The sequence below is a fragment of the Phlebotomus papatasi genome, chromosome 2 (assembly GCF_024763615.1).
Source record: "Phlebotomus papatasi isolate M1 chromosome 2, Ppap_2.1, whole genome shotgun sequence".
Classification (NCBI taxonomy): Eukaryota; Metazoa; Arthropoda; class Insecta; order Diptera; family Psychodidae; genus Phlebotomus; species Phlebotomus papatasi.
The window spans coordinates 18,818,448-18,843,125 of record NC_077223.1 but is presented as its reverse complement, the minus strand read 5'-3'; the positions used below and the strand labels follow the sequence as shown (position 1 = coordinate 18,843,125).

At 32.4% G+C, this 24,678-nt stretch overlaps 1 protein-coding gene across 5 annotated transcripts in view; it reads left to right on the top strand.

The window, feature by feature from the left end:
- Positions 1-24,678, top strand: part of LOC129802922 (metabotropic glutamate receptor 2-like) — a 76,222-nt gene that overhangs the window by 44,332 nt on the left and 7,212 nt on the right. For all 5 annotated transcript variants that reach the window (XM_055849144.1, XM_055849145.1, XM_055849146.1 and 2 more), the window contains 11 exons: positions 5,087-5,229; positions 5,299-5,407; positions 5,469-5,643; positions 5,718-5,824; positions 5,887-6,036; positions 11,405-11,538; positions 11,637-11,827; positions 22,813-22,947; positions 23,014-23,176; positions 23,251-23,464; positions 23,529-23,680. In XM_055849144.1, coding sequence (XP_055705119.1) covers positions 5,087-5,229; positions 5,299-5,407; positions 5,469-5,643; positions 5,718-5,824; positions 5,887-6,036; positions 11,405-11,538; positions 11,637-11,827; positions 22,813-22,947; positions 23,014-23,176; positions 23,251-23,464; positions 23,529-23,680 — 1,673 coding nt within the window. The remainder of the gene's footprint in view (positions 1-5,086; positions 5,230-5,298; positions 5,408-5,468; positions 5,644-5,717; positions 5,825-5,886; positions 6,037-11,404; positions 11,539-11,636; positions 11,828-22,812; positions 22,948-23,013; positions 23,177-23,250; positions 23,465-23,528; positions 23,681-24,678) is intronic.

The following is a 24,678-nucleotide window of genomic DNA, read 5'->3' as shown; positions in this document are numbered from 1 at the left end:
TCGTGAAATTATACAAATTTTGTATTTAAACCAAAATATCAAGGATTTGGATGAACTGACAGAAAGGTGTTATATGGGTGAAATGTAGACCAGAATGTTCTCTATAATTTTGCCGTAGAACTTGAACTCATCGATTACTCAGAAGCCAAGATAAGCGAGGTTTTTTGTTTCTTAACTCGTTTTTTCATCCAGAGTGCCCCAAGTAGTCATTTGTTGAACTTCAACTATATCAAAGAATTGTTGTATTTTGCGGGACTTTCCATTTAAACCCCTATTTTAAGTGTCTTGGTGGAGTAGAGGCAGTCAAATTGGCATCTGAGTGATTGCAAAGCGTTATTATTAGAAAAATCAATTTTTTCACACTTAAACGGCAAAATCGGAGTGATAGCGTAGTCTGAGCGGAAAATGATGTATGGACAAAATGTAGAGACAAATGTTCTCTACAATTATGTTGAAGTAATCATCAAAATCGGTTCAGCGACAGTCGAGATAATTGAGGTTATGTGATATTGAAATTGGTTTTTCGACTGTGGCGCCCCTGGTGTTGATCCCACGAAGTTCAAATATTCTAGAAAGTTGTAGCATTTGGTGAGATCTTTCGTTTAAGCCCTCATTCATCAAAATCGGTTACATAGAACCGGAGATATGATTTTTTGAATTTCGTGAACTTTGACCCCTCATATCTCCGGTTCTATTGAAACCACAGCGCGCATAAGCACCATTTTGGAAACGTCCTAGACTGGACTACAACATACTAAAATTTCATTAACTTGCACAATGCCGTTTTTGAGAAAAGTGACTTTGAATTTCGATGAATTTTGACGCTATCACAGCGCCACCTGTGGTGACTTTTTGAACTTCCATCTGAAAGTGTTCATCGAGACGAAACCAAAAAGGTAAAATTTAGGTCGCTATGTTAGTTAGAACCGGAGATAGAGGCCGGTCAATGTTCGAACTTTGACCCCTTATAGCTCGGGTCAGGGGTTTTAGATCGACTTAAGGTTTTTTTTGTTTGATAGGTATAATCAACGGCTACAACATACTAAAATTTCAGCCCGATGCACAATGGAATTTTTGAGTTATTCAACTTATAAGATTTAAAAATTTTCTTTTTAATAATAGCGCCCCTAGCGGTGGTTTTATGAATTTGCGATGTTAGAAGGGGAAGTGGCATTTCACGAGAGCTTTCCAAAAAGCCCTCACTTTTTAAATTCTGACAATTAGAACCGGAGTTATGGCCATTTTAAGAATTTTTTTTTGGACCCTTATAGCTCGGGTCAGGGGGGTCGGGGGACCTTAAGTTTGGTATTGATGGAAAGCTCTAAGGCCCAGCTATAACATACTAAAATTTGAGCCCGCTCGATGCCATAGGGGCTGAGCTATTGAGAAAACAAAAAAAGGGGGGTCTTCAAAATGGCGGAAGGAGGGGTGGGGGGTGGGGGGTCAATGCACCAAGTTGCAATTTTCACCCGATATATAACCTTTGCCGAAAACCGCAAGTCGATATCTTTTTTAGTTTAGGAGCTATTAAGCTCCAAAGAGCGGCCGGCCGGCCGGCCGGCCGGCCGGGAACGTAAAATAGCCACATATATATTCGTGATCAGGAAGTGGCGAAACACATTTTGGCCAAGTTTGAGGTCGATCGGACGACATGAAATTTTGTTAGGATTATAGTAGGTGAGATTGTTAAGAATCTCACCTAATATATGTGATTATAAAAGAATCACGTCTAATTGGCTATATTTTGTCCGTTACGAAATGTACAGGTCAAACTGTTAGAGATATCGACTATAGGTCCTCTTAGGGACCCTCAAGAAAGCAAATCTTTCTCTTAGTTCTCTAAAACAAAAAATATAATATCTTTTGGTGTAAATAAATATCAAGTCATTGGTAATAGAATAGAGCTCTATATGAATCCGTCGAATCTACCATAAAATTGACCAAAGTCAATTGACCCAGTAATATCGCAATTTACTAGCACATCCTTCCATGTTAGTTAAATTCTAAATTTTACATCGTAAAGTTGTAAGTTCTTATCACTACAAAGGATAGGGGTGCAACCATTTCAAAAGCATCTCATAAAACCTTTGAGATTATAGTTCGTATGCAGATTTCGTAAGATACAAGAGCTTTGGTAAGTTAATGTAAACTGCTCTCAAGCTTATAAAACTGAATATATAGGGCTCCTATCACCATGGAGAAAGAAACATTAAATTTCAAAGTTTATATAGCATCTTTATAAAGGAAAACTAAATTAATTGCTGTAAAATGGAATTAGGAACTTCTTAAAACCTTAATATCTGTTAATCACAGCTTATTTCGTACACTTATGGGTTTTATAATTGTACTGAATTACACGGAGTACTAAAACAATAATCATTTTGAGGACTTGAATGACCTTATGAATACACACCATAAGAGTTTTGACACTTACAATTGAGAATGTTTTAGTTTGCTTTACAGCTAAAGTTCTTCAATAAATCTTCGTACCACCTTCTCTGATTTATGTTTTAAATGCCTGAAGCTTTCTTTTGAATATAAAATATTTCTTTTTAATTAAGTATATGTCTTAACCATGAACAACATATTGTAAAGTTCATTCATTTTTATTAAACTGCTTTATAATTAATTATGCGATTTTATCGAACTATGCAGGGCCGTAGCGCTGGGGGACCTTGAGGGGCAATGCCCTACTTTAAAAACCAGAAACTAAGATAATGTTCTAAGTAAACTGTTCATGGTATGATATGGTAGAGAAGAAATTAATCTCCTATTAAATGGCTTGATACATCTAATCTAATAAAGTTATCGATTGAAGTGCTTAAAGCAATTAGTTAAAATCGTATGGAAAATCAAACGATAATTTTGTGAAAAATTTAAATATCTTCACAAACATCTTTAAAAAAAAATAAAATAGAATATTTATCCATCAATTTGGCATTGTTATTAATGAGTTGAAATTGCAATTATTTGATGATTAATTAAATGAAATAATGTTTTTCAATGGTTCTAAGCAAAACGAGCGTAAACATTCTTACATTTCTTACATAAAAAACTGAATATATTTCCTTCTCTCATTTACGCATCCTCAAGATAGTTAAGGGGTTACGTGGATCAAGAAGACTATAAAAATATACATAATTTCTCAATTTTTTTTTAGCATATTAAAAAAAGTTAATTTAAGCTCTTAAGCATATAAAAGTACAACATTAACTTAACCTATATTTTCTAAATTTTTCATTAATATTTTTAAAAATTTAGTCATTGAAACCATATTTTTGGAGTTTTTTTTTTTGGAAAAAAAACATACTTTTCAGTGAAGAAGTTTTCTCGGAATTGGTCCATCTAAAGTCCAAAAATCAAATATTTCCTGTTAGCCGATAAGTCAAACTAATCCTTAAATGAAAGATTTTATGTTCACTTGGTCATTACGTATTCTACATTCTACAAGACGAAACATTTTTTTGTTTTACCTCATCGCACTTACATTCAAGTGAAGTGGACGGCAATCGACTAACCAAAATAGATCATTCAAAAATTTTTACTGCCCTACCTTTAATTACTGATGCCCTACCTTAAATTCAACTCTAGCTGCGGCTCTGCAAAGATGTTAAATTTGTTGTAAGGTTTTAGAAATTGTGAATGGAACCTAAATACAATGCTTGGACGATTTTGACTTATTTATGATGAAAAATTATTTTCCCAAGATGTTAAAAGAAATCCTTATCTTTATTTCCTGTTTAAGTTACTTTATTATAGCTCGAACTCCACAGAGAGATTTCTCAATCTCTCATTTTTTCCACGATATTTCAGAAAAAATTAAAGTAAAACTTTATAAAATGGAACTTAATTTATTAATAGTTAAAAATAAAATTAATGAAAGATATTAAAAATTAATTGTAAAAAAATAAATACCCTAGCGCTAAATTTATTGAGTGGAATTATACACAGAAAAAAATATTTTGTAAAATAGTTCGTAAATGTTTGTGAAATCCTATGTGGGAGTTACAGAATGCTCGTGAATCGTATAACCCACAAACAAGTTCGTAAAATGTTGTACTTTTTCACAAACATTGTTCGTAAAATGATCATTTGACGAATATTTTTTTGTACTTTTACAAACATTTGTTCGTAAATGTTCGTAAACACACAAAAAAATGTTCGTACAATTTTGTCATTTGTTCGTAAATGTTTGTTTGACTGACATGTTTTGTTTGTAAAAGTACAGAAAATGTTCGTCAAATGATCATTTTACGAACAATGTTGTGAAAAAAGTACAAAATTTTACGAACTTGTTTGTGGGTTATACGATTCACGAGCATTTTGAAAGTCCTCCAAAGGATTTCACAAACATTTACGAACAATTTTATAAAATATTTTTTTCCGTGTACTTATTTTCAGCATAAAAAACTAAATTTAATTATATTTGTAAAAATACTAAAAATAAAAAATCAAAATGTCGATTTTTTTATATAGGCATGAAAAGGCGTTATGGCCTACGCCTGAATCATTTCGAGACTTCTTTTTTTGTTTAGTTTTTTTTTTTTAAGGATAATGGGGTGGAATTGTATTTATTTCCACCAGTGTATTTTGCTGATTACGTTTCAAATTCTCACTTAAAAAATTCAATATTTTTGTTTCTAATTTTATTTATCATATTTTACTGCTCATTTTTAACTTTTTTTAATCAAATGTAATTTTTCACTGCTCGTTCTAATCTTTACTGATCATATTTTAATTTATGTTGATCAAGTTTTATTTTATGCTGATCATTTCTTTTACTGACCGTTTTGAAATATTGATTTTTATATTTTTTTTACTGCTCTGATTATAAGTCTCCGTCTCGTATTTAATTTTCACTGACTATTTTAATTTTTTTATGACAAATTGTTGTTTTTTTACTTTCTGTTTATTCGGAGCTATTCATTTAAATTTAACATTTTAATTTCAAAATTTATATAGAGAAAAGTTTATTTGGAACAACTGGTTCTGTACACCTTGTATTTATACTAGTTGCGTATCTTTCCATTGCATTGCCATTGAAGATGTCCCTGTTTGTAATGTTTAAAATAAATCCCACCCTCAGGTGTTATCATTTTCGGATCAGACCAAGAAGTGGCGGGAGTGATGAGGGCTGTCCGCCGAAACAATGCCACAGGGTCATTTTCGTGGATTGGTTCAGATGGCTGGAGTGCAAGGAACTTAGTGTTTGCCAACAATGAGCCAGAGGTATATATATGGAGTAGAGTGATATAAAGCTAAAGTGAAAATCCCATTGACTGAGTGTTTGTTTATCAGGTGGAAGGTACTCTGTCAGTTCAACCTCAGGCGAATCCTGTGAAGGGATTTGAAGAGTATTTTCTAGGATTGACTGTGGAGAAGAATTTGAGAAATCCATGGTTTGTTGGTTAGTATTATTTCTATGGTTTTTCCACAGCAATGCTCTTTATGGGATTTTCTTGTGACAGAATTCTGGGAAGACCACTTTGAGTGCAAGTATCCAAATAGCTCCAGGACACCTTTTAATAAAGACTACAGTCGCATGTGCAACAAAAAAGAAAAACTTACTAAAAATAACACGGATTTTGAGGATCAATTGCAGTTTGTGAGCGATGCTGTTATGGCTTTCGCTTATGCTTTAAGGTAAGATTAGTTTTTTTTTCATATTTTCCAAAAGAAGAGAAATCAGTTTTATGAGATTTTTATGAATGATGCAGGGACATGCATAAGGATTTGTGTCGGGGACGACCAGGATTGTGTGATGCAATGAAACCGACTAAAGGTGCGGAGTTGCTCAAGTATCTTCGTAATGTTGAATTTGAAGGTAAATTTCAGAGGAGTTTTTGGGGCTTGGGAAAGGATTTGAAAGTCAATTTAATTTGACAGGACTCTCTGGGGATCAGTTCAGATTTGACCAAAATGGAGATGGACCAGCCAGGTACAATATCATCCATTTCAAACAGACAGAACCCGAGAAATATCGATGGATTAAAGTTGGAGAATATTATGAGGGTGAACTGAGACTTAATATGGCAGGTATGATTGTCCTTAATAGATACTCAAATTATTAAGAATTCTTCAAAAAGCTTGTTAGAGGATTAACATTAGTTAGACTTGTATAATTTCCTAAATGATTTAGATTGAAGATTTTTTTCATGCATCAAATATATAGAACTATTTATCTTGAATTAAACTAAGCGTTGGTCACTTAAACATTGTATTAATTGAACCAAACAGAACGTTAACCAGTAAGGGAATTCTATAACAGTATGACAATGTCATATGACAAATTTAAAGTGTTTATTTGGTAAATTCGGGAGAATTAATCGAATATAAGAGTCATATCAGTTACTAAAAGCTTCATGGACCTCCTAGCAATGGCCATTTGATGCTCATTAGACTTTAATGTCGTCCTATTTTAAAGCCAAAATTGTTTATTATTACCAGTAAATTAATTGTATTCTTCTAGGAAAAAATCAGTAGCATTTAAAAAAAAACTCAGTAGACTTTCTCAAATTCGGGCAATTGTGACCAAAATGTCATCCGAAATAGAGAGAAATTCGAGCATCAAACTATATGAAATGCAACGATTTTTTGGTCATTTGCGCACTCATATTAAGTTTAGTTAGTCGTACTTATTGTGAATTGCATTAAATCTTCTTAAAAATGCAAAATCATATCAAAATTAAGACAAACGTGGAAAATTTGGGTATATTTGCTTAATTCGATAATCATAGTCAAACTTGAAAAACGTCAACAAACTTTTTGCAAATTCAACTGTCACCCGAATTAAAAAGTAGACCGATTTTAAAAGAGCCGAATTAGCGAGAGTCTACTGTACTTAAAAAAATTACGTAATTACCTAGTTGAATAACATTTTTGCTTAATTGAAGTCATGAGTACGCTACTGTTCTTCATAACTTCACTGAGAGGAATCCGAAAAAATTAAAATAACATTCCGGAAATGTTAATTTTACGCTGCAGTATTGATCCAAAATCGGTGTAAATATTACCACTTTTAGGTGTATTAGGGGTTAAAGTTACCCTTTCTAATGTTAATTTTACCCTTAAAAAAGGTGTAAAATTAACATTAAAAAATGTTGATATATTTTTACACCTAAAAAGTGTTAAAGTTCTGAGGAAAATAAGTTAATCTCACCCTCTTTTTCTCAGTGTTGGAACGCCAATGATTTTTTTTTATTTTGTTAAATAAATAACGAGAGAGAATATTTTTTGGTGTAATCCATAAGCATTTTCTCAAAGATAAAGTAATGATTTTTACGATATAATTAATTGAAAAACAGTGAAATTGTGTTTTTTTTTTATTTTCTTTGAAACCTCCTTAATATGTTAAATACAAATTAAGTGCCAGTGTAATTTTTCCAACACAAAGCTTTCTTTGAAATTCATAATCTTATACCAAAAAAAAAAACAATAACAAAAGTTGTTTGAGAAGTTTATAAGATGTACCATAAGAACCATGAAAGAAAATTACCAATTCTAGTGAATATTTTATCATAATCGTTATTTCAAGAAACATTGTCTCAACGGATACATTTAAATCTCCTTTAGCTTTCCCACGGGTTAAATTCTCATAAAATTATACGTGATTACGTGATGTTTTTTTTACACCAAATATTTTTGTAATATCTCCAATGACACAATGAAGAAATAAATATGTAAAGTTGACGAGTAATTAACGTATGTAAACATAAAAATAGTATATACACATTAAAATGTGATTATCAATAGTTCAAAGCCATATAAAGCTCATATTTAAAACAATTAAGATAGAAGTAGCAGATTGCAATACTATTTATTTTTTCTATTTACTTGAAATCAAAACAAAATCAAGAGGTATTTGGCTAGGAAAAGGGATTTGTTCTGTATTCGGGTTATCAACTTTCTGTCAAATACTTTGCAATATTCACAGAAATTGTTATGTTGCTTTGGTTGGCGATATGGCCTTTGAAGATGATAGAATAACTTCACTGAGAGAAATCCGAAAAAAGTTAAAATAACATTCCGGAAATGTTAATTTTACCCTGCAGTATTTATCCGAAATCGGTGTAAATATTACCATTTTTAAGTGTATTAGGCGTTAAAGTTATCCTTTTTCATGTTATTTTTACCCTTACAAAAGGTGCAAAATTAACATTAAAAAATATTGATATATTTTTACACCAAAAAAGTGTTAAAGTTATGAGGAAAAAAGTTAATCGCACCCCCGTTTTTTCTCAGTGTTTGGATTTTGAGTTATAAACATATACATACACTGAGAAAAAAATAGGGTGCGATTAACTTTTTTTTCCTTGTAACTTTAACACTTTTTAGGTGTAAAAATATATCAACATTTTTAATGTTAATTTTACAACTTTTTAAGTGTAAAATTAACATGAAAAAGGGTAACTTTAACCCATAATACACCTAAAAAGCATAATATTTACACCGATTTCGGATAAATAATGCAGGGTAAAATTAACATTTCCGGAATGTTATTTTAACTTTTTCGGATTTCTCTCACGTACTATACTTTCAGTACAGCGAGCGTTAACCAAAATCCTGAATGGGTCGAAATCCAGAAAAAACCAAAAATCCTGAATGCCAAAATCTCGTTAAAGTCAAAACTCCCGAGGTGACCGAATCAAGAACGTTTTGAAAATCAAAAATCCCGAATAGGTCGAAATACTGAAAACCAAAATCTCAAATAGTCAACAAAATCCCGAAATGGACAAAATCATACGAAAGACAATGCGTGAAATAATTTCTCAAAATACTAAAAATTCCCTTTGCTTACAGCAAGTGTGGATTCAATGGTGGGAGTAGCTATAACAGTTTTAAGAATTCAAGATTTTGGCGTTCGGTATTTTGGCTTTCATGATTTTGGCTATAACGATTTTGGCTCATACGGGATTTTGGCTTTCGAGATTTTGACCATAACCCATCTACTTTTTGTCCTAAATTTCTAAAACTCAAAGGATAGGGTAACGTGTGGTATTTTGGGACACTTTTTACCACTTTCAAGTTTCAAACAGCTTAACTACTTCTCAAATTATTTTTTCTTTGTTGATAAAAATATTTATGTTCCTTATGCTATCCAGAATAAGATTCTGATCGAAAAATGTTGAAAAATGCATAATTTTTATACAAAATAGCAAAAAATGTAAAGAAGTAACCGTGGTATAATTCGGGACAGTTGTGCATTTCGGGACAGACAAAAGTCGCTATTATGCAAATAAATTTCACCGATCCTGATTACTTGCCTTTAAGTAGAAGTTCTAAACTTCACTCTTTCATAAAAATGTTGTTTAAATTTCACTTTTAAAGTGACTTAAATCGAAATAAACTAAGCACTGTTTGTGTTGACATCTGCAAAATTGACCACACAGGTTTTGTAAAAAGTGGAATGTGACATTCACAATTCACGCGTATTTCACGCTACAAATCAAATAAAATTTTAGAAGTTTTGTATTTATCTGATACGTAAAGAACCTAATATCTCATATAGAACTAAAAAATAATTAGAAAACAAATATTTATAGGCTTTTTGATGTGTCCCAAAATACCCATATTATGTCTCGGAAAGCACCTTGTCCAAAAATGCCACACGTTACCCTATAGTATACTGCAATAAAAGTGTAAATTATGGTCTAGTTTTCAAGGACCGTCCTCAAAAGTCTAACGTTTTTCCTGTTTATACCTTCCTTTATAAATCATCTTCTCCATTTTTTACTTTACCAAAAGTTAATATTCTTCAAATTATACTTATTTCTTAATTATTTTCAGTTTCTGGTATAGATTACAATTTTAATTCTGTTTTGAATTCTCTGAAACTTTCACCAAACTCAAATTGGAAAAGTATCATCTATTAAAGTTTAACCAGAAATTCTATAATATTTTAATTAGATTTGGAATTGATCAACTAAAACAAGTAGTGAAAATTCATAAAATATGTTGTAACACTTGTGAGCTCGAGCGTTCTACACAATTTGACCCTTAACCGACATTCTTTATAATTCCAGCTTCTATGGTTCATATTGCACACATCGTAATTGTTACCACTTTAAATGTTTATATGTTCTCACTAAGGTTAATTATGAATTTGTAACTTAGAATTTAATGAATTTATGTTGCAAGCGATAGCTTATCGACTAATGGGAGCAATTAATTAAATTACATCAAAAACCCATTCGGACAATTATAATTACACTCCCTTTTAAGTTTTATTGTTTTCCTTCATCAATTTTGCATGCACTTTACTAAATTATACAGTGTAAACAGCGAATATGACTGCTTCATCTGCAGTATTGATCAATTTGATAATTTTATGGTATCTATAAATAAAGGGGTGGCAAAGTGTCTGAGCGGTCTAAGCTTTGTGAAATGTTCGAACTTGTGATGTTTCATGGTATACCCTTATAATTGATTTAATATCCTTTTACTGAATAAAATTGTATATACAGTGATTTTATAATTTCATATAGCTATTTTTTACCCAAATTTGTTTAAAAATGGTGAAACACTCTATAACTTTTTTAATCTTTTACTCTGAGATTAAAGTTAGAATGAAATACCGTCTAAAAAAACGATATAAATACACGGTGGAAAGGGAAAAAAATCTCTGGGCCCTTTTCGAAAATATATATAAAACATACTTTTGGTGGGAAAGGAGAGAAGTGGTATTAGGATCGGTGTTAGAATCATTTTAATGATCTTAATAAGAGGTCTATGTTAACCACAAAAAGCTATATCTGACCGTTTGTCCTCTAAGTCTAGTCATCAGTTCTAGCTCGAAAGTTTTCGAATGAATATGATCTTAATTTCGAATGTTACTAGTTCTTGAATAATACAATACCGAAAGCAAAAAATTTTTACGATTAATTTTATTTTATTCTATTCTACTAATTCTACCTTATTATATTCTGTTAATAGAATTTTTGCTTACGGGAAGAAGATAAATATGCAATGACCGATGAACCGATTATGAACCAATAAACAATTTTTGTGAGAAAATCAAATGTATTACTTCTAAGCTAATTTGATCGTTTTTTTTTTAAGTTATTTAGTAGTCGGTTCAAAAAAAGTAGTCAATCGGTGAATAATGGGAAAGTTCTGCTACATTTAGTACCTTTTTACAAAAATCCTGTTCACAAAATAATTTCAAAATTTAAATCTTTAGATGTGGGAGGGGGTAAAATAGAGATAAAAAAGGTGTATTATAGAAAATAGAGTTATTAGTTATTATATACCTCGATCAATTTATAATGCTTTACAATCATAAAGTATGAATACGAAAAAGTTATAACGGATTAGAGATTCAATTCGGAAAAATGTATAGGATTGTTGTACTGTAGATGCAAGTGGACCACATTACCGAGAAATTAAATACCATGAAAATTTGCAGATGTGCAATTTAAATTGGATCAACCAACACCACCAGAGTCGGTGTGTAGTCTACCATGTGAGCGGGGTCAGGCAAAGAAATATGTTGAGGGTGAAAGTTGCTGTTGGCACTGTTTCAATTGCACACAGTATCAGGTGAGAATGAGCAAGTGCAATTTCATGCTTGAATAAATTCACACCACCATTCTTATCATTCCTATTGTTTAACTCTGTCCCATCTTATTCCAAATCAGATTCGCCATCCAAATGATGAGACACAATGTCTCATGTGCAAAGAGGGTACCATTCCGGACCGTAATAAAGAAATTTGCGAGGATATTCCAGAAGTCTTCCTTCGACCAGAATCTGGCTGGGCAATTGGTGCGATGGCATTTAGTTCAACTGGAATGCTCATAACACTATTTGTTGTGGGTGTCTTTCTAAGGTATGTAGGACATTAACATTGTTAGTTTATAGGATTAGGATGTTAGGATGGTTATGGTGTCATTGTTCTCACTGGGTAATATGCTGATGAAATTACAGTGTTATTTCAATAGTGTTAAAGAATTCTGACCAATATCATTTATTTATACTATTGAGGTCTGAGAAAAATCACAATTTTATCATGAATGTGCTAGGCTTCTGCACAAAAAGTCTTGGAATTTCGAAATAACATGGATTTTTTAATTAAAAAAAACATTGCAGTTTTGAGATTTAACACTACTTGAGTCTAACTGTATTTCATTTTTCTTATTTTTTTTATTAAATATTTAACCCATTTAACCCATCAAAAGTTGAAACTTCGAAAAGTCCTAATTTTGTTGATTCGTAGAATGAAAGCTGCCAAATAAATAATTGTAAGTTAGGCTCATTTAGAAATTATGTACCGTAGGTGCGGGTGACTTTGACACTCTCCTGTTCGTAAGCTTTTCTTTATAGTTCTAGAACTTGAGGATGGTCTTTACCGATCCGATATACCATGTCTGATCGGTGAGAACCGTTATTAAATTTCTTAAACATTAGAATTAAAGAGAAGCTTTCAAACAGGACGGTATCAAAGTCACCCGTAGAGGAAAAAGTCACCCGCTGTTACCCGTGGTATCACACTAGAGAATTTTACACTAAAATTTTAATGTGATTCATATTAATTGTTACTGATATGTATCCCAATGTGCAATCTTTGTCCAAAGCTTTTAGAAATTGATTAATTCAGTGATAAGAAAGTGGACTCGGGTCACAAAAATTGGTTTAAATAGATTAAAATAGGATAAATACGATTGATAAATTAATGATTTTTAATAATGAGCAAAATTTGCTCATTAAATTTTCATCGGATAACACTTTATTGCAGTTATTCGGGTGGTTTCTGCGCCACAAATTTAACACCAGTTTATTCGTGATTAAATTGTTATAAAAAGTAGTTCCAATACCTATTATTTATCGCGAACGAGATAGAGAGAGGACAAAAGACAATAAAAAAGATCGGTCAAGAAGATAAGTAAGAAAAAATCTAAACAAAAATGTGTTCGATCTATATATTCTTTCATAAACTTCTAGGATTTCGTGGTCAAATGAGATGATGGCCAAATTAATTGAGGCTTTGCATTAGAGTGTTTCAACAAAAAATTATTATGTTCAAAAAATCGTCACTTGCAATGTTGTCATATAGATTTTCAACGAAACCGCCATGTGAATATCGTGTTAGAAGCCAATCACTCGCCTACATCCTCCTTCTTCTCGCTTGGCGGGTCCTTTTGCACGACATAAAAGTAGCGTACAGGAGAACTTCCTCTTCTACACTGAAATTACTCATTTTCACTCAAACGACTAAAATGCTTCAAAAACAAAGTCATTCATTTGACAACCCGCGTGCCATTGTGACATTAAGCAATTCGAGCAATGTGTCTTGACTAAAAATTAGCAATTTCGAGTGAGAGCGCCCACAGAGCTGGGGTAAGTGTAAATAGCCGAGACAGCGACAACTGAGCGATAACTATTTTTTTACACTTCGTGTCTCGGCTATGACCATTTTTTTTGGTAATTATTGAGGAATTACCATTTTTTGTTCCGAAAGCTCCTGGCGCTCCGAAAATTTTTATTCCCGACAATTGTATATATGGCCAATTATTTCTAATCATTAAACCGCCAAATTGAAAATCTAAGTACATCGAAAATTGTTCATTGATAGAAAATTCTTCCAGGAATGATAAAATATGCTGAGTTTGCTATAAATTAAATCTTAGTAATATCAAAATTGCTTAAAATTCTCGTGATTCTAAAATAAACACTCTGATTGATTGTTACTATTTTGATAACAAATAATAAGCTTAATTATTAAACCAATATTTTATTTATTAATTTAATTATTTATATTTTTACTCCTTGCTATCCTTAAATTAATATTTGCATTTTGTCAGGTAATAATTAAAAAATATTCTTATTGCTTGTTAATAAGCTTTAAAATATATTTAAAAATTTCGAAAGGTAATATCAAAAATCTACGGGAATCGAAAAATCCCGTAGACATTTTTTAATAAGTTGAGAAATTTTTTTAAAATAAATAATAAAATAATAAATAAATAATAAAATAAATAAAAAATAAAAAAATAAAAAATGTAAATAAATAAATAATAGTAATTTTTATTTTATAGGTATATTTTTAAATAATTCACAATATCTTTACTAATACTAATCAAATGATCATAATAAGTAAACAGATAAGAATAAAAAGTTAAAGAAAAAATGATTAAAAATATGATGTTTTATGCGGATTATTGCTTAAATTTCAAGGAAGCAGCCTGACATTTTATATAAATTTTATATAAAACTTAACTTTCAATTCATTCCGGAGGTTAAAGTCGACGCTAAGCCAGCGTAAATTTAAAAAATTTACTACTAAAATATTTAATAAAAGTATTTGAAAATTTATATTGGCATTTTATGTTTCTCTGTGTTTTCGGTTGCAGACTTTTTATTTATTTATTAATGAAACCCTTTTAGAACCAAATCGATTTTCTTTGACCCGAAAGAGAGTATAATTGGAATACTAATGAAAATTTAGGTCAATTACATAAGCTGTCCCGGCTATCCGCTTGAGTTTGAACAATAATAAAAAGTGGACAAGATAACTTATTTGGAATTTCATGATTCTCGGAAGCTTTCAAAAATGGTTTCCGAAGCTTTCGCAAAATGGTTTCAGAAAGCTCGGGTAAAAATTTCTCCTGGCTCTATGGGCACACTGATTCTAGAAGTTTTAATGAGCAACTTTTCACTTTAACTTTAATGTGAAATTTTCTAGTGTGATAACTCCGCGGTTTGTCTTACTGAAGCTAATTCCCGCCTAATGATAAGTAAATTATACCCGAGTTATAAGATTTGTATAATGCAGATCAATGTAACATACATACAAAAAAAAATTAGTATATATGTTGCACTTTTCAATAGAATTCCTTTATTTTCCTTTACTTGGAAAGCAGTTAACTCTTTCGCGTCCCAAATTTATTCAGCAGATGAATTCATGCAAAATTGAGTTTTTCCTAATGCTTTATGATCAAATATAATAGTTCAGAGAGGAAAAAATTTTTCCATTGCGTGAAAACTCGGAAAAACCCCGGGTCATATATGACCCTGTTGTCCTCAAGGGAAGTGTATTAGGTGAGATTCTTAACAATCTCACCTACTATAATCCTAACAAAATTTCATGTCGTCCGATCGACCTCAAATTTGGCCAAAATGTGTTTCGCCACTTCCTGATTCCGAATATATATGTGGCTAAGTTACGTTCCCGGCCGGCCGGCTGGCCGGCCGGCCGGCCGGCCGGCCGCTCTTTGGAGCTTAATAGCTCCTAAACTAAAAAAGATATCGACTTGCGGTTTTCGGCAAAGGTTATATATCGGGTGAAAATTGCAACTTGGTGCATTGACCCCCCACCCCCCACCCCTCCTTCCGCCATTTTGAAGACCCCCCTTTTTTTGTTTTCTCAATAGCTCCGCCCCTATGGCATCGAGCGGACTCAAATTTTAGTATGTTATAGCTGGGCCTTAGAGCTTTCCATCAATACCAAACTTAAGGTCCCCCGACCCCCCTGACCCAAGCTATAAGGGTCCAAAAAAAATTTCTTAAAATGGCCATAACTCCGGTTCTAATTGTCAGAATTTAAAAAATGGGGGCTTTTTGGAAAGCTCTCGTGAAATTCCACTTCCCCTTCTAACATCGCAAGTTCATAAAACCACCGCTAGGGGCGCTTTTTTTAAAAAGAAAATTTTTAAATCTTAAAAGTTAAATAACTCAAAAATTCCATTGTGCATCGGGCTGAAAATTTAGTATGTTGTAGCCGTTGATTATACCTATCAAACAAAAAAAACCTTAAGTCGATCTAAAACCCCTGACCCGAGCTATAAGGGGTCAAAGTTCGAACATTGACCGGCCTCTATCTCCGGTTCTAATTAACATAACGACCTAAATTTTACCTTTTTGGTTTCGTCTCGATGAGCACTTTCAGATAGAAGTTCAAAAAGTCACCATAGGTGGCGCTGTGATAGCGTCAAAATTCATCGAAATTCAAAGTCACTTTTCTCAAAAACGGCATTGTGCAAGTTAATGAAATTTTAGTATGTTGTAGTCCAGTCTAGGACGTTTCCAAAATGGTGCGTATGCGCGCTGTGGTTTCAATAGAACCGGAGATATGAGGGGTCAAAGTTCACGAAATTCAAAGAATCATATCTCCGGTTCTATGTGACCGATTTTGATGAATGAGGGCTTAAACGAAAGATCTCACCAAATGCTACAACTTTCTAGAATATTTGAACTTCGTGGGACCAACACCAGGGGCGCCACAGTCGAAAAACCAATTTCAATATCACATAACCTCAATTATCTCGACTGTCGCTGAACCGATTTTGATGATTACTTCAACATAATTGTAGAGCACATTTGTCTCTACATTTCGTCCATACATCATTTTCCACTCAGACTACGCTATCACTCCGATTTTGCCGTTTAAGTGTGAAAAAATTGATTTTTCCCATAATAACGCTTTGAAATCACTCAGATGCCAATTTGACTGCCTCTACTCCGCTAAGACACTTAAAATAGGGGTTTAAATGGAAAGTCCCGCAAAATACAACAATTCTTTGATATAGTTGAAGTTCAACAAATGACTACTTGGGGAACTCTGGATGAAAAAACGAGTTAAGAAACAAAAAACCTGGCTTATCTTGGCTTCTGAGTAATCGATGAGTTCAAGTTCTACGGCAAAATTATAGAGAACATTCTGGTCTACATTTCACCCATATAACACTTTTCTGTCAGTTCATCCAAATCCTTGATATTTTGGTTTAAATACAAAATTTGTATAATTTCACGAATTTGATTCAAGATAACTGAATGGCGTCTCCCAACTTCAGCTCCAAATCGAATACATAAGCCGGTTAGGATTATCTGTCCCTTTACCATTTTCAAAATCTATATCACGGGCTTTTTAAGAGTTTTTTTTGCTTGAAGTTACTAATTTGGCCAAAACCATGGCAAACTGGATTGTCTTGATGAACACTGTACTCCTGGTGTTCAAGGAATCTTCCTGGTAATCCCTTGAACAGTCACTGTCACAATATTTTGAGTGGTATTTGACAAAAATAAACTTATCCACATATTTAGTCACACACAATACAATTGCACAATATGAGACGCTTGCAGAATACTCTAAAATATTGCAAAATATGTTATAATTCGTCAGATATAAGAAGAAATGTCCAGGAGCAAGATGTCCCACCTGCATTTCACAAAGAAAAACAATGTCCCAACTACATTTCGCTGCAGGTTTGGGACGAAAACACTGTTACCCTTGGGGATTATAGGGTCATATATGACCCGGAAAATTCTACACGCTTTTTTGGAAAATTGAGAGTAATTTATTATATCAAAATATGCAATATACAATCTTTGGATATTCTATTTTGTATTTCTAAAGAACTTTTTGCTAAAAAAAAATAAATGAATATAAAAAATTTTGAAAAAGAAAAGTCATTTCACAAAGTTCGAAATTCGTGATTTTTGATCTCAAATATTTTCTTTTCCTGAATATCTGGAGTCTTGAGAAAATTAGCCAAGAATCTTACATATCCTTCTATTATGATGTCGTGCACAAACCGATAGATTTCAATTAATGTAAATAGTCAAAAGAAATTGTTTTTTCCCCGGGTCATATATGACCCTAATGACGCGAAAGAGTTAAAAGGTTAGGCGGAGTTTTAAAGATAACTCTTTTTTTACAAAATAGACAATCTTCAGTAAAACTTGTGTAATGAATAAAAGCATCACGTATATGTTACAGTTACACGATAGCAATTAGAAGTTTTGAGTGCTAGACAATGAACGGAAGTGCGCGTTGCTGGATCAATTTATCTTTGCTTCTCATTTCCAATGAACTTTATAACTTACAATTCTTTTATTTTAATGGCACTTCATAAAACTCGATCCAATTTGTTTTGCAATACAAAGTCTTATAGCAGGGATGTTCTATGATAGTGGATTATTCCATGAATTTGACAGCACTTCTGAAACCATTGAATGGTAGAAAGACATCTTTAGTGGATCATGACATGACTTTTACAGGTCACGCCTACTACCTGTTTTTTTGCGTGCTTTTGACTCAGGAAACTCAATACGATTTTCCATTGAAAGAAAAAGATTCAATGTTTAATGTAATGCAGATACTCTAAACAGAATGTTTTTTTCTTGAGTTTTATCCTTTCAATATTGCTATTGAATACATTAATTTAATAATGTTTCCAAGTTTGACAAAATAAGAAAAAAACAGTGAAATTTACGACGTTTTATCGGTGATCGGAATTTCAATTTAAAACTCCAAAAATTGCATTAAAATTCAATCTTGTCTGGTGCATTCTGTATTTATTGATTGATAAAGAACATAATGTGGCTATTCCAATGAAAAATGTTTCATGATAAAAAAAATGCCTTTGTGAATCATTTCATTTTATTTCTTTCATACGCATTATGTTTATATATGAGCGTCTCATTCATGTGTCAAGAGGAAATTTAATTTTTTCGTCTTTTCATTTGCACAATCAAGCCAGTTGAATAACATTTTTTTCAATAATTTTTGGTCAATATTACGCTTTTTAGTCAGAAGATAATGGAAATTTTATATTGCGTTGTATTTATCTGAGATTATTTACTTTCTTTTATACTTGTGTTGCTATTTTGTAAAATATAATTTTGTTATATTAACATTTTTTTACTGTATTTTACGAAAATAAATAAAAGAATATGATTTTATTACTAACTAGGGAGAAGTGGGACACCTTTGAATGTGGGGCAACTTTGAAATTGGGATTTTTCAACTATTTTTAAATAAAATTGAGCCATATTATGATATAATTTAGCTGCATAAACAGACTGATAAAATTACATTATAATAAGGCTTAATTCCATTTAAATATGGGAAAAAATCTCAATTTAAAAGCTACCCCACTTCCTTCTTAGCCATTCACCTAGAAATCCTTACTATTACGATTCTGTGGTCCAAGGTGAAATCTGATGTCATTCGATCCGAGTCAAAATCTATGTCAGACCTACATCCCAACGCCCATCCGCCTTCCATTATTTTGGAAAATTCCTAAGTGTCGTTCTTTTTCAATAATTTGCCCCTATCCGACACGAATTGATTTCAAATTTTAGTATTTAAGCTTTAAACTGTAAAAAATATAGACATAAATTTCTCTAGTATGTAGAGGCCATAAGACTTAGGGGAAGGTGGGGTAGTTTCACTCATACATTATATTCGAAAATAAAGATTTTTAGGACGAGAAAAAGAATATTTTGTAATTATTCTTTTTATTTTCAAATAGTCAATACTGAAGAGACTAACTCAAGAGAAAAATATAGTTTAAATATATTTAATATTTGTTTAGCAAATGAATCCTGAAAAACATTCAGTTGCGTTAAACTGCCTAATGATGCCCTATAATTAGAAAAACTTGAAGCCCCGCGATTTGATTGACCCAAGGTTCAAAAATTTAATCTCTGAATGGTAATAAGTCCTGTTCTAATTGTTCAATTTCGCACGATTTCGTGCGACTTATCGCTAGAGAGGTCTCGATCTCACTTACAACATACTAAAATTTATTCTAAATCGGAAATAGAAATTTTAAAATCATTACACGTCGAATTTTCGAAAATCGTGTTTTCGATTTAATTACCCATAAAGTTCTTTGTATAAAATTTCAATTTTCGATATTGAGAAGTATTGTAGAACTTTACAAGCCCTTTGCAAATTACTCAAGATTATCTAATTCTGGAGGCAGAAAAAATCCCAAACTCAAAATCCCCCCTAACGCTAAATCCCGAAAGGGCCACAGCCTCTAAAGCCAAAATCCCAAATGTTCAAAATCCTGAAGGGGATGAAATTATGAAGAGGATAATGTGTTGAATAATTTCCCAAGACACAGAAAATTTCCCTTTGTCTCCTGCAAGCGCGGGTGCAATCGTGGGAGTAGCTATGACACTTTTAAGAAGTCGGTATTTTGGCTTTCGGGATTTTGGCTTTCGGTATTTGGCTTTCGGCATTTTGGCTTTCGGAATTTTGACCGGGACATATCTAATTCTGGGGTCCTGGCCAAAATCCCGAAAGCCAAAATCCCAAAAGCCCAAATCCAGAACGCCAAAAGAGCGAAAGCCAAAATGCCGAATGGACCAAAATCCCGAAAGCCAAAATTCCAAATAATAAAAAAAATTACAATAGTTAATAAAAACAAGATTAAAAAATCAAAATTTTGGGTATGCGCTGTATGCCCAACTTCATTATAATGGTCCCTGTCAAAATCATGAAAGCCAAAATCCCGAAATCCAAAATCCCAAAAACCAAACATTAATTTTAATTTTTCCTTTATTTTTGTTTGTTAAACATTTTTCTTACGAAATTTTGGCAAAAATTAGTGAAAAACTTTATAAGATGGAACTTAATTTATAAATTATAGTTAAAATTGAAATTATTAAAAGATATCAACCTAAAATTGGTCAAAAATAAATACCCTTCTAGCACTCAATTTATTGAGTGGAATTATACTTATTTCCACCCTAAAAAACAAAATTCTATTATATTTCTAAAAATACTTAGAATAAAAAATCAAAATATCGATTTTTTATGTTGGCATGAAAGGAAGTTATGGTCTACGTATGAATTTTTTTCGGGACTTTTTTTTTGTTCAGTTTCTTTAAGGATAATAGGGTGGAATTACACTTATTTCCACCACTGTATATATTGATGGATATTCTTCCAGTAAATCTCTAGGGGGAGGCTTTGAACTTTCGCATACAAAAATGATGTTCAAGTTCAGTGATTTTTTCTGACTACCATGCAAACTGTATGGATTCTCCAACTATGCCAAAAAAATGTCTTACTTATAAGGTTTATAATCCCACCAAACAAAATTCCAGGAAATCCTTAGATTTTCCTCCAGAGGAAAATGAAAATTTAATGGCGATTTATCCGATAGATGAATCAAGTTTCTATTATCGCACACGATTCACGCCATCATTGAACACCCCATTTTCACCGTAAATTTTGCACCGGACACTAAAAGTTGCACATCATTGTTTAAAGGGAACTCTAATCTACTTGATTAAACCATTTTTATATAGAATAAAACATTTTAATATCACTTTTTTGGAACTTTTCTGAGAGATGTTTTATTGACATTAAAAACCATTTTTTTGATTGGTTCTACGAGAATTTCACTCCCGAAACGGTTAAATCTGATGAATACTTTCTTAAAAAGTCCAAATATCACCAAATTTACACGAATCAATAAGTTTTTAAAGCTAAAAATTGACTAAAACTCTGCAAGCGAGAAGACCACACAAGATTCCACCATTCCTCCACGGAGCCGGATATGCACAAAAACGTTTGAATGCGCATCATTGAAGATTTCTCTGTTCCTGCAGCTGCAGGAATCGGGATTTAGCACAGATATTGAGCTTCAGCAGGTGAACAAGCTAAAATTTTCACAAAACAGCTTCTCACGGACAATTTCTTTTCTTTGTCATGCAAAACAACACAATAGTGAGGTTATGTCAAAGATTGTCAAAAAACCAGTTGTAAACTGTATGAGCTTATTGCAGATGTGATTCTTTCATTGCACATTCAGTTTGTGCAAGCTTGAAAAATATTTTTATATCAAAGAAATGCAAAATTGCTTAATAATTACTCAACTGCAGCCTATTTGAGTCAAATTACTTCTTGTTTATCAACTTTACGATTTTTAAGTTTTCCTTTTTAGTGGTGGATCAAATCGGTAGATTACAATAGATGTGAATATGAGGGATCGTATCTAAAATGAAGTTTCCTGGAAAATATCTGAAAGAAGCAGTCTTCTATGTGCGATCGATGAATCTGAGTCAAGTTTGTGAATTTTGTTCCACCCACAAAAAGTGCCTGTTCAGCCTAAAAGATTTTTACATAAATCTGATTCCTAATAACCCTTCTACCCTTTGTGATAGTAGTTTTTCAGAAAAGTGATATTAATTCTGCACAATCGTATGAAATATTGCACAGCAAAATTACAGTTTTGGACCTGTTTTTATTTTTTGTTTCCTGAAACTAGGAAAAAAGGATTAGACTCTCAATTTTTTCAGGAAAGATGGGATTTAAGGTTAGCTATTACAATATATAGCCATATGTGAGATTCATAAAGGAATATGGGAGAAATATGAAGTGTCTGAAGGTAGCGTATGTGCGAACGATCAAAGCCTCCCCCTACTAAACTTTGAGTGAATGACAGTTTGAGCGGATCATAAATCGCAAACTTTTCTAGAATTCTGAAGGATCATCCTGAGTCTATTTCCGGCATAAGCTTTCCTGGGCTTATCGCTGGTTTTAGAAAGCTTGCTCCTGTCGATTTTCTTTTACTTTAAAGTCTTCAAATTATGGTAATTCTTATTTTTCAATTGCAAAATGCCTATAGGTTTGCTTAGGTTCAGAATCATATCATGATTGAGTTTTATTTAGGGCACAAATAATTAGAACTATATGCATTGTAATTCAATTTGAGAAACTAAAAATTAAACTTGATTCAATGAATTAAATTAACTTAGAACTTAAGTAGTTTAATCTCATTTTCCGACAATCCATTTTTGTCTCCGTTATCCAAGACTCATTTCCGTAATTATAAGATTTTTTGCTATAACCAAAAAATAATTTATGCATCATTTTATATTATCTAATCATTATGAAAGAATAATCTTTCATAAATGATTCTGAATGTGGTTCAGGTTCTTTTTTATACACGCTATTTTATAAAATGGAACTGAGTTTTTCTGTAACTTGTCAATTTCTATAGTAAATTTTACTAAAAAAAAATAACTGAACATAGCTCATTCGAGTTTAACATGGTACTAAATTTGAATTTGTAGACACAATGATACACCAGTAGTGAGAGCTTCTGGCCGGGAATTAAGCTACGTTCTCCTGGGTGGAATCCTCATGTGCTACTTCGTAACATTCGCTTTAGTTTTGAGACCAACAAATTTAGTCTGCGGCATTCAGAGGTACACTAAATCAAATCCCCTTTATTTATGTACGGATATAGTGTAAGTATTTATCCCTACCTGCAGGTTTGGTGCTGGATTCTGCTTTACAGTTGTATATGCTGCACTTCTTACCAAGACAAATCGCATTGCAAGAATATTCAAGGCGGGCAAACAATCTGCAAAGAGACCTTCATTTATAAGTCCACGTTCCCAATTGATTATCTGCACGGGATTGACGTCAATACAGGTGAATTAGAAAATAGAATTTTTTTAAAAATGAATATAATAAATTTTGAAAATATGTGTAATGCTGCTATTTAGGTGCTTATCAATGGTGTCTGGATGGTAATATCACCATCTCGTGCAATTCATCATTATCCAACCAGAGATGACAATCTCTTAGTTTGTGATTCATACATCGATGCATCTTACATGATAGCATTCTCCTACCCAATATTCCTTATAGTCATATGCACAGTATATGCTGTAATAACAAGAAAAATTCCCGAAGCATTCAATGAATCCAAACACATTGGTTAGTATGAAAAAGAAAAAAAAATCTTTAATATTTTATAACATTAAAAGATAAATTTTCGCAGGATTCACAATGTACACAACATGTGTCATCTGGCTGGCTTTTGTACCACTCTACTTTGGTACGGCAAATCATGTTCCACTGCGAATTACATCAATGTCTGTTACGATAAGTTTATCAGCGAGTGTTACAGTAGCGTGTCTTTTTTCACCAAAAGTGAGTGAACTTTTATCTCTTGCCATTTTATTTCTTTTTCTTCGATTTTCATGTTAGCTTATGGTGCTATTGCAACTTTTATTGCTCAAACTCAAAGGGGAAAGCAATATAAATAATCCCTCGATTTTGAGTTTATATAAATATTTCGATTCCTCACCTTGCCAAAGATCATTTTTTAAGAAAATTTTGAAATTTTCTTTGGAGGGAATGACGTCAAGTTGCTTGTAATGCTTCTCGGTCTTAAAGATCAAACGGTGAGAAATATATCGTCTTCTCGTTCTGTGATACCCCAAGTAGCGAATTGAAGTCAGCATACGGTCATATTGGTTATTTTTATCGCATGACTATTGTATTTATTTGGGCACTTGGTTACCGTAACCGTACTTTCAAAATGATGAATAACTTTTCCGTTATAATGAGGTATCTTACCATCATCATCATTTTTAACTGTTTAGTCCCTATTGGGATCGCGAGCTTAGGACATTTAGGTTAACAGTCCACGCCTATCGGTCCTTTGCCACTCAGGAAGATGTTCACGTTCGATCAACTTAAAACCTTTACGTATTGTCTAAAGGTATTCATCTTTATGTCCATTCAGTATATACAATTTTTTCCATTTTGCTAAAAGCAAATTCCTAGCCCAGATAAAGAGTATCAAAGATAGCGTCTCGTGCTTCGTGAGAAGTACGAGTTTTATGCACAATCTGAACCATCCTATACTAGAGCTGTGCGTATTTTCAGAACAATTTTAATTTAATATTTTAAAGTATTTTTTTTATTTCAACTAGAAATCTTGAAAGAATATAAGGAAAAATGCGTTTTAGAAGCAAGAGAAGCGCCAAGAAAACTCTGCAAGAAATTAGGCGCCCCCAAAAAGCACCTGAAGGAATTTAAAGTGTCGCTTTTTACTTCAACATGAAATCATGCAAAAATATAAGAGCGAAAGCAAAATGCATTTTGAGTGCTTTATGGGCGACAAGAAAGTCTTTAGAATAATT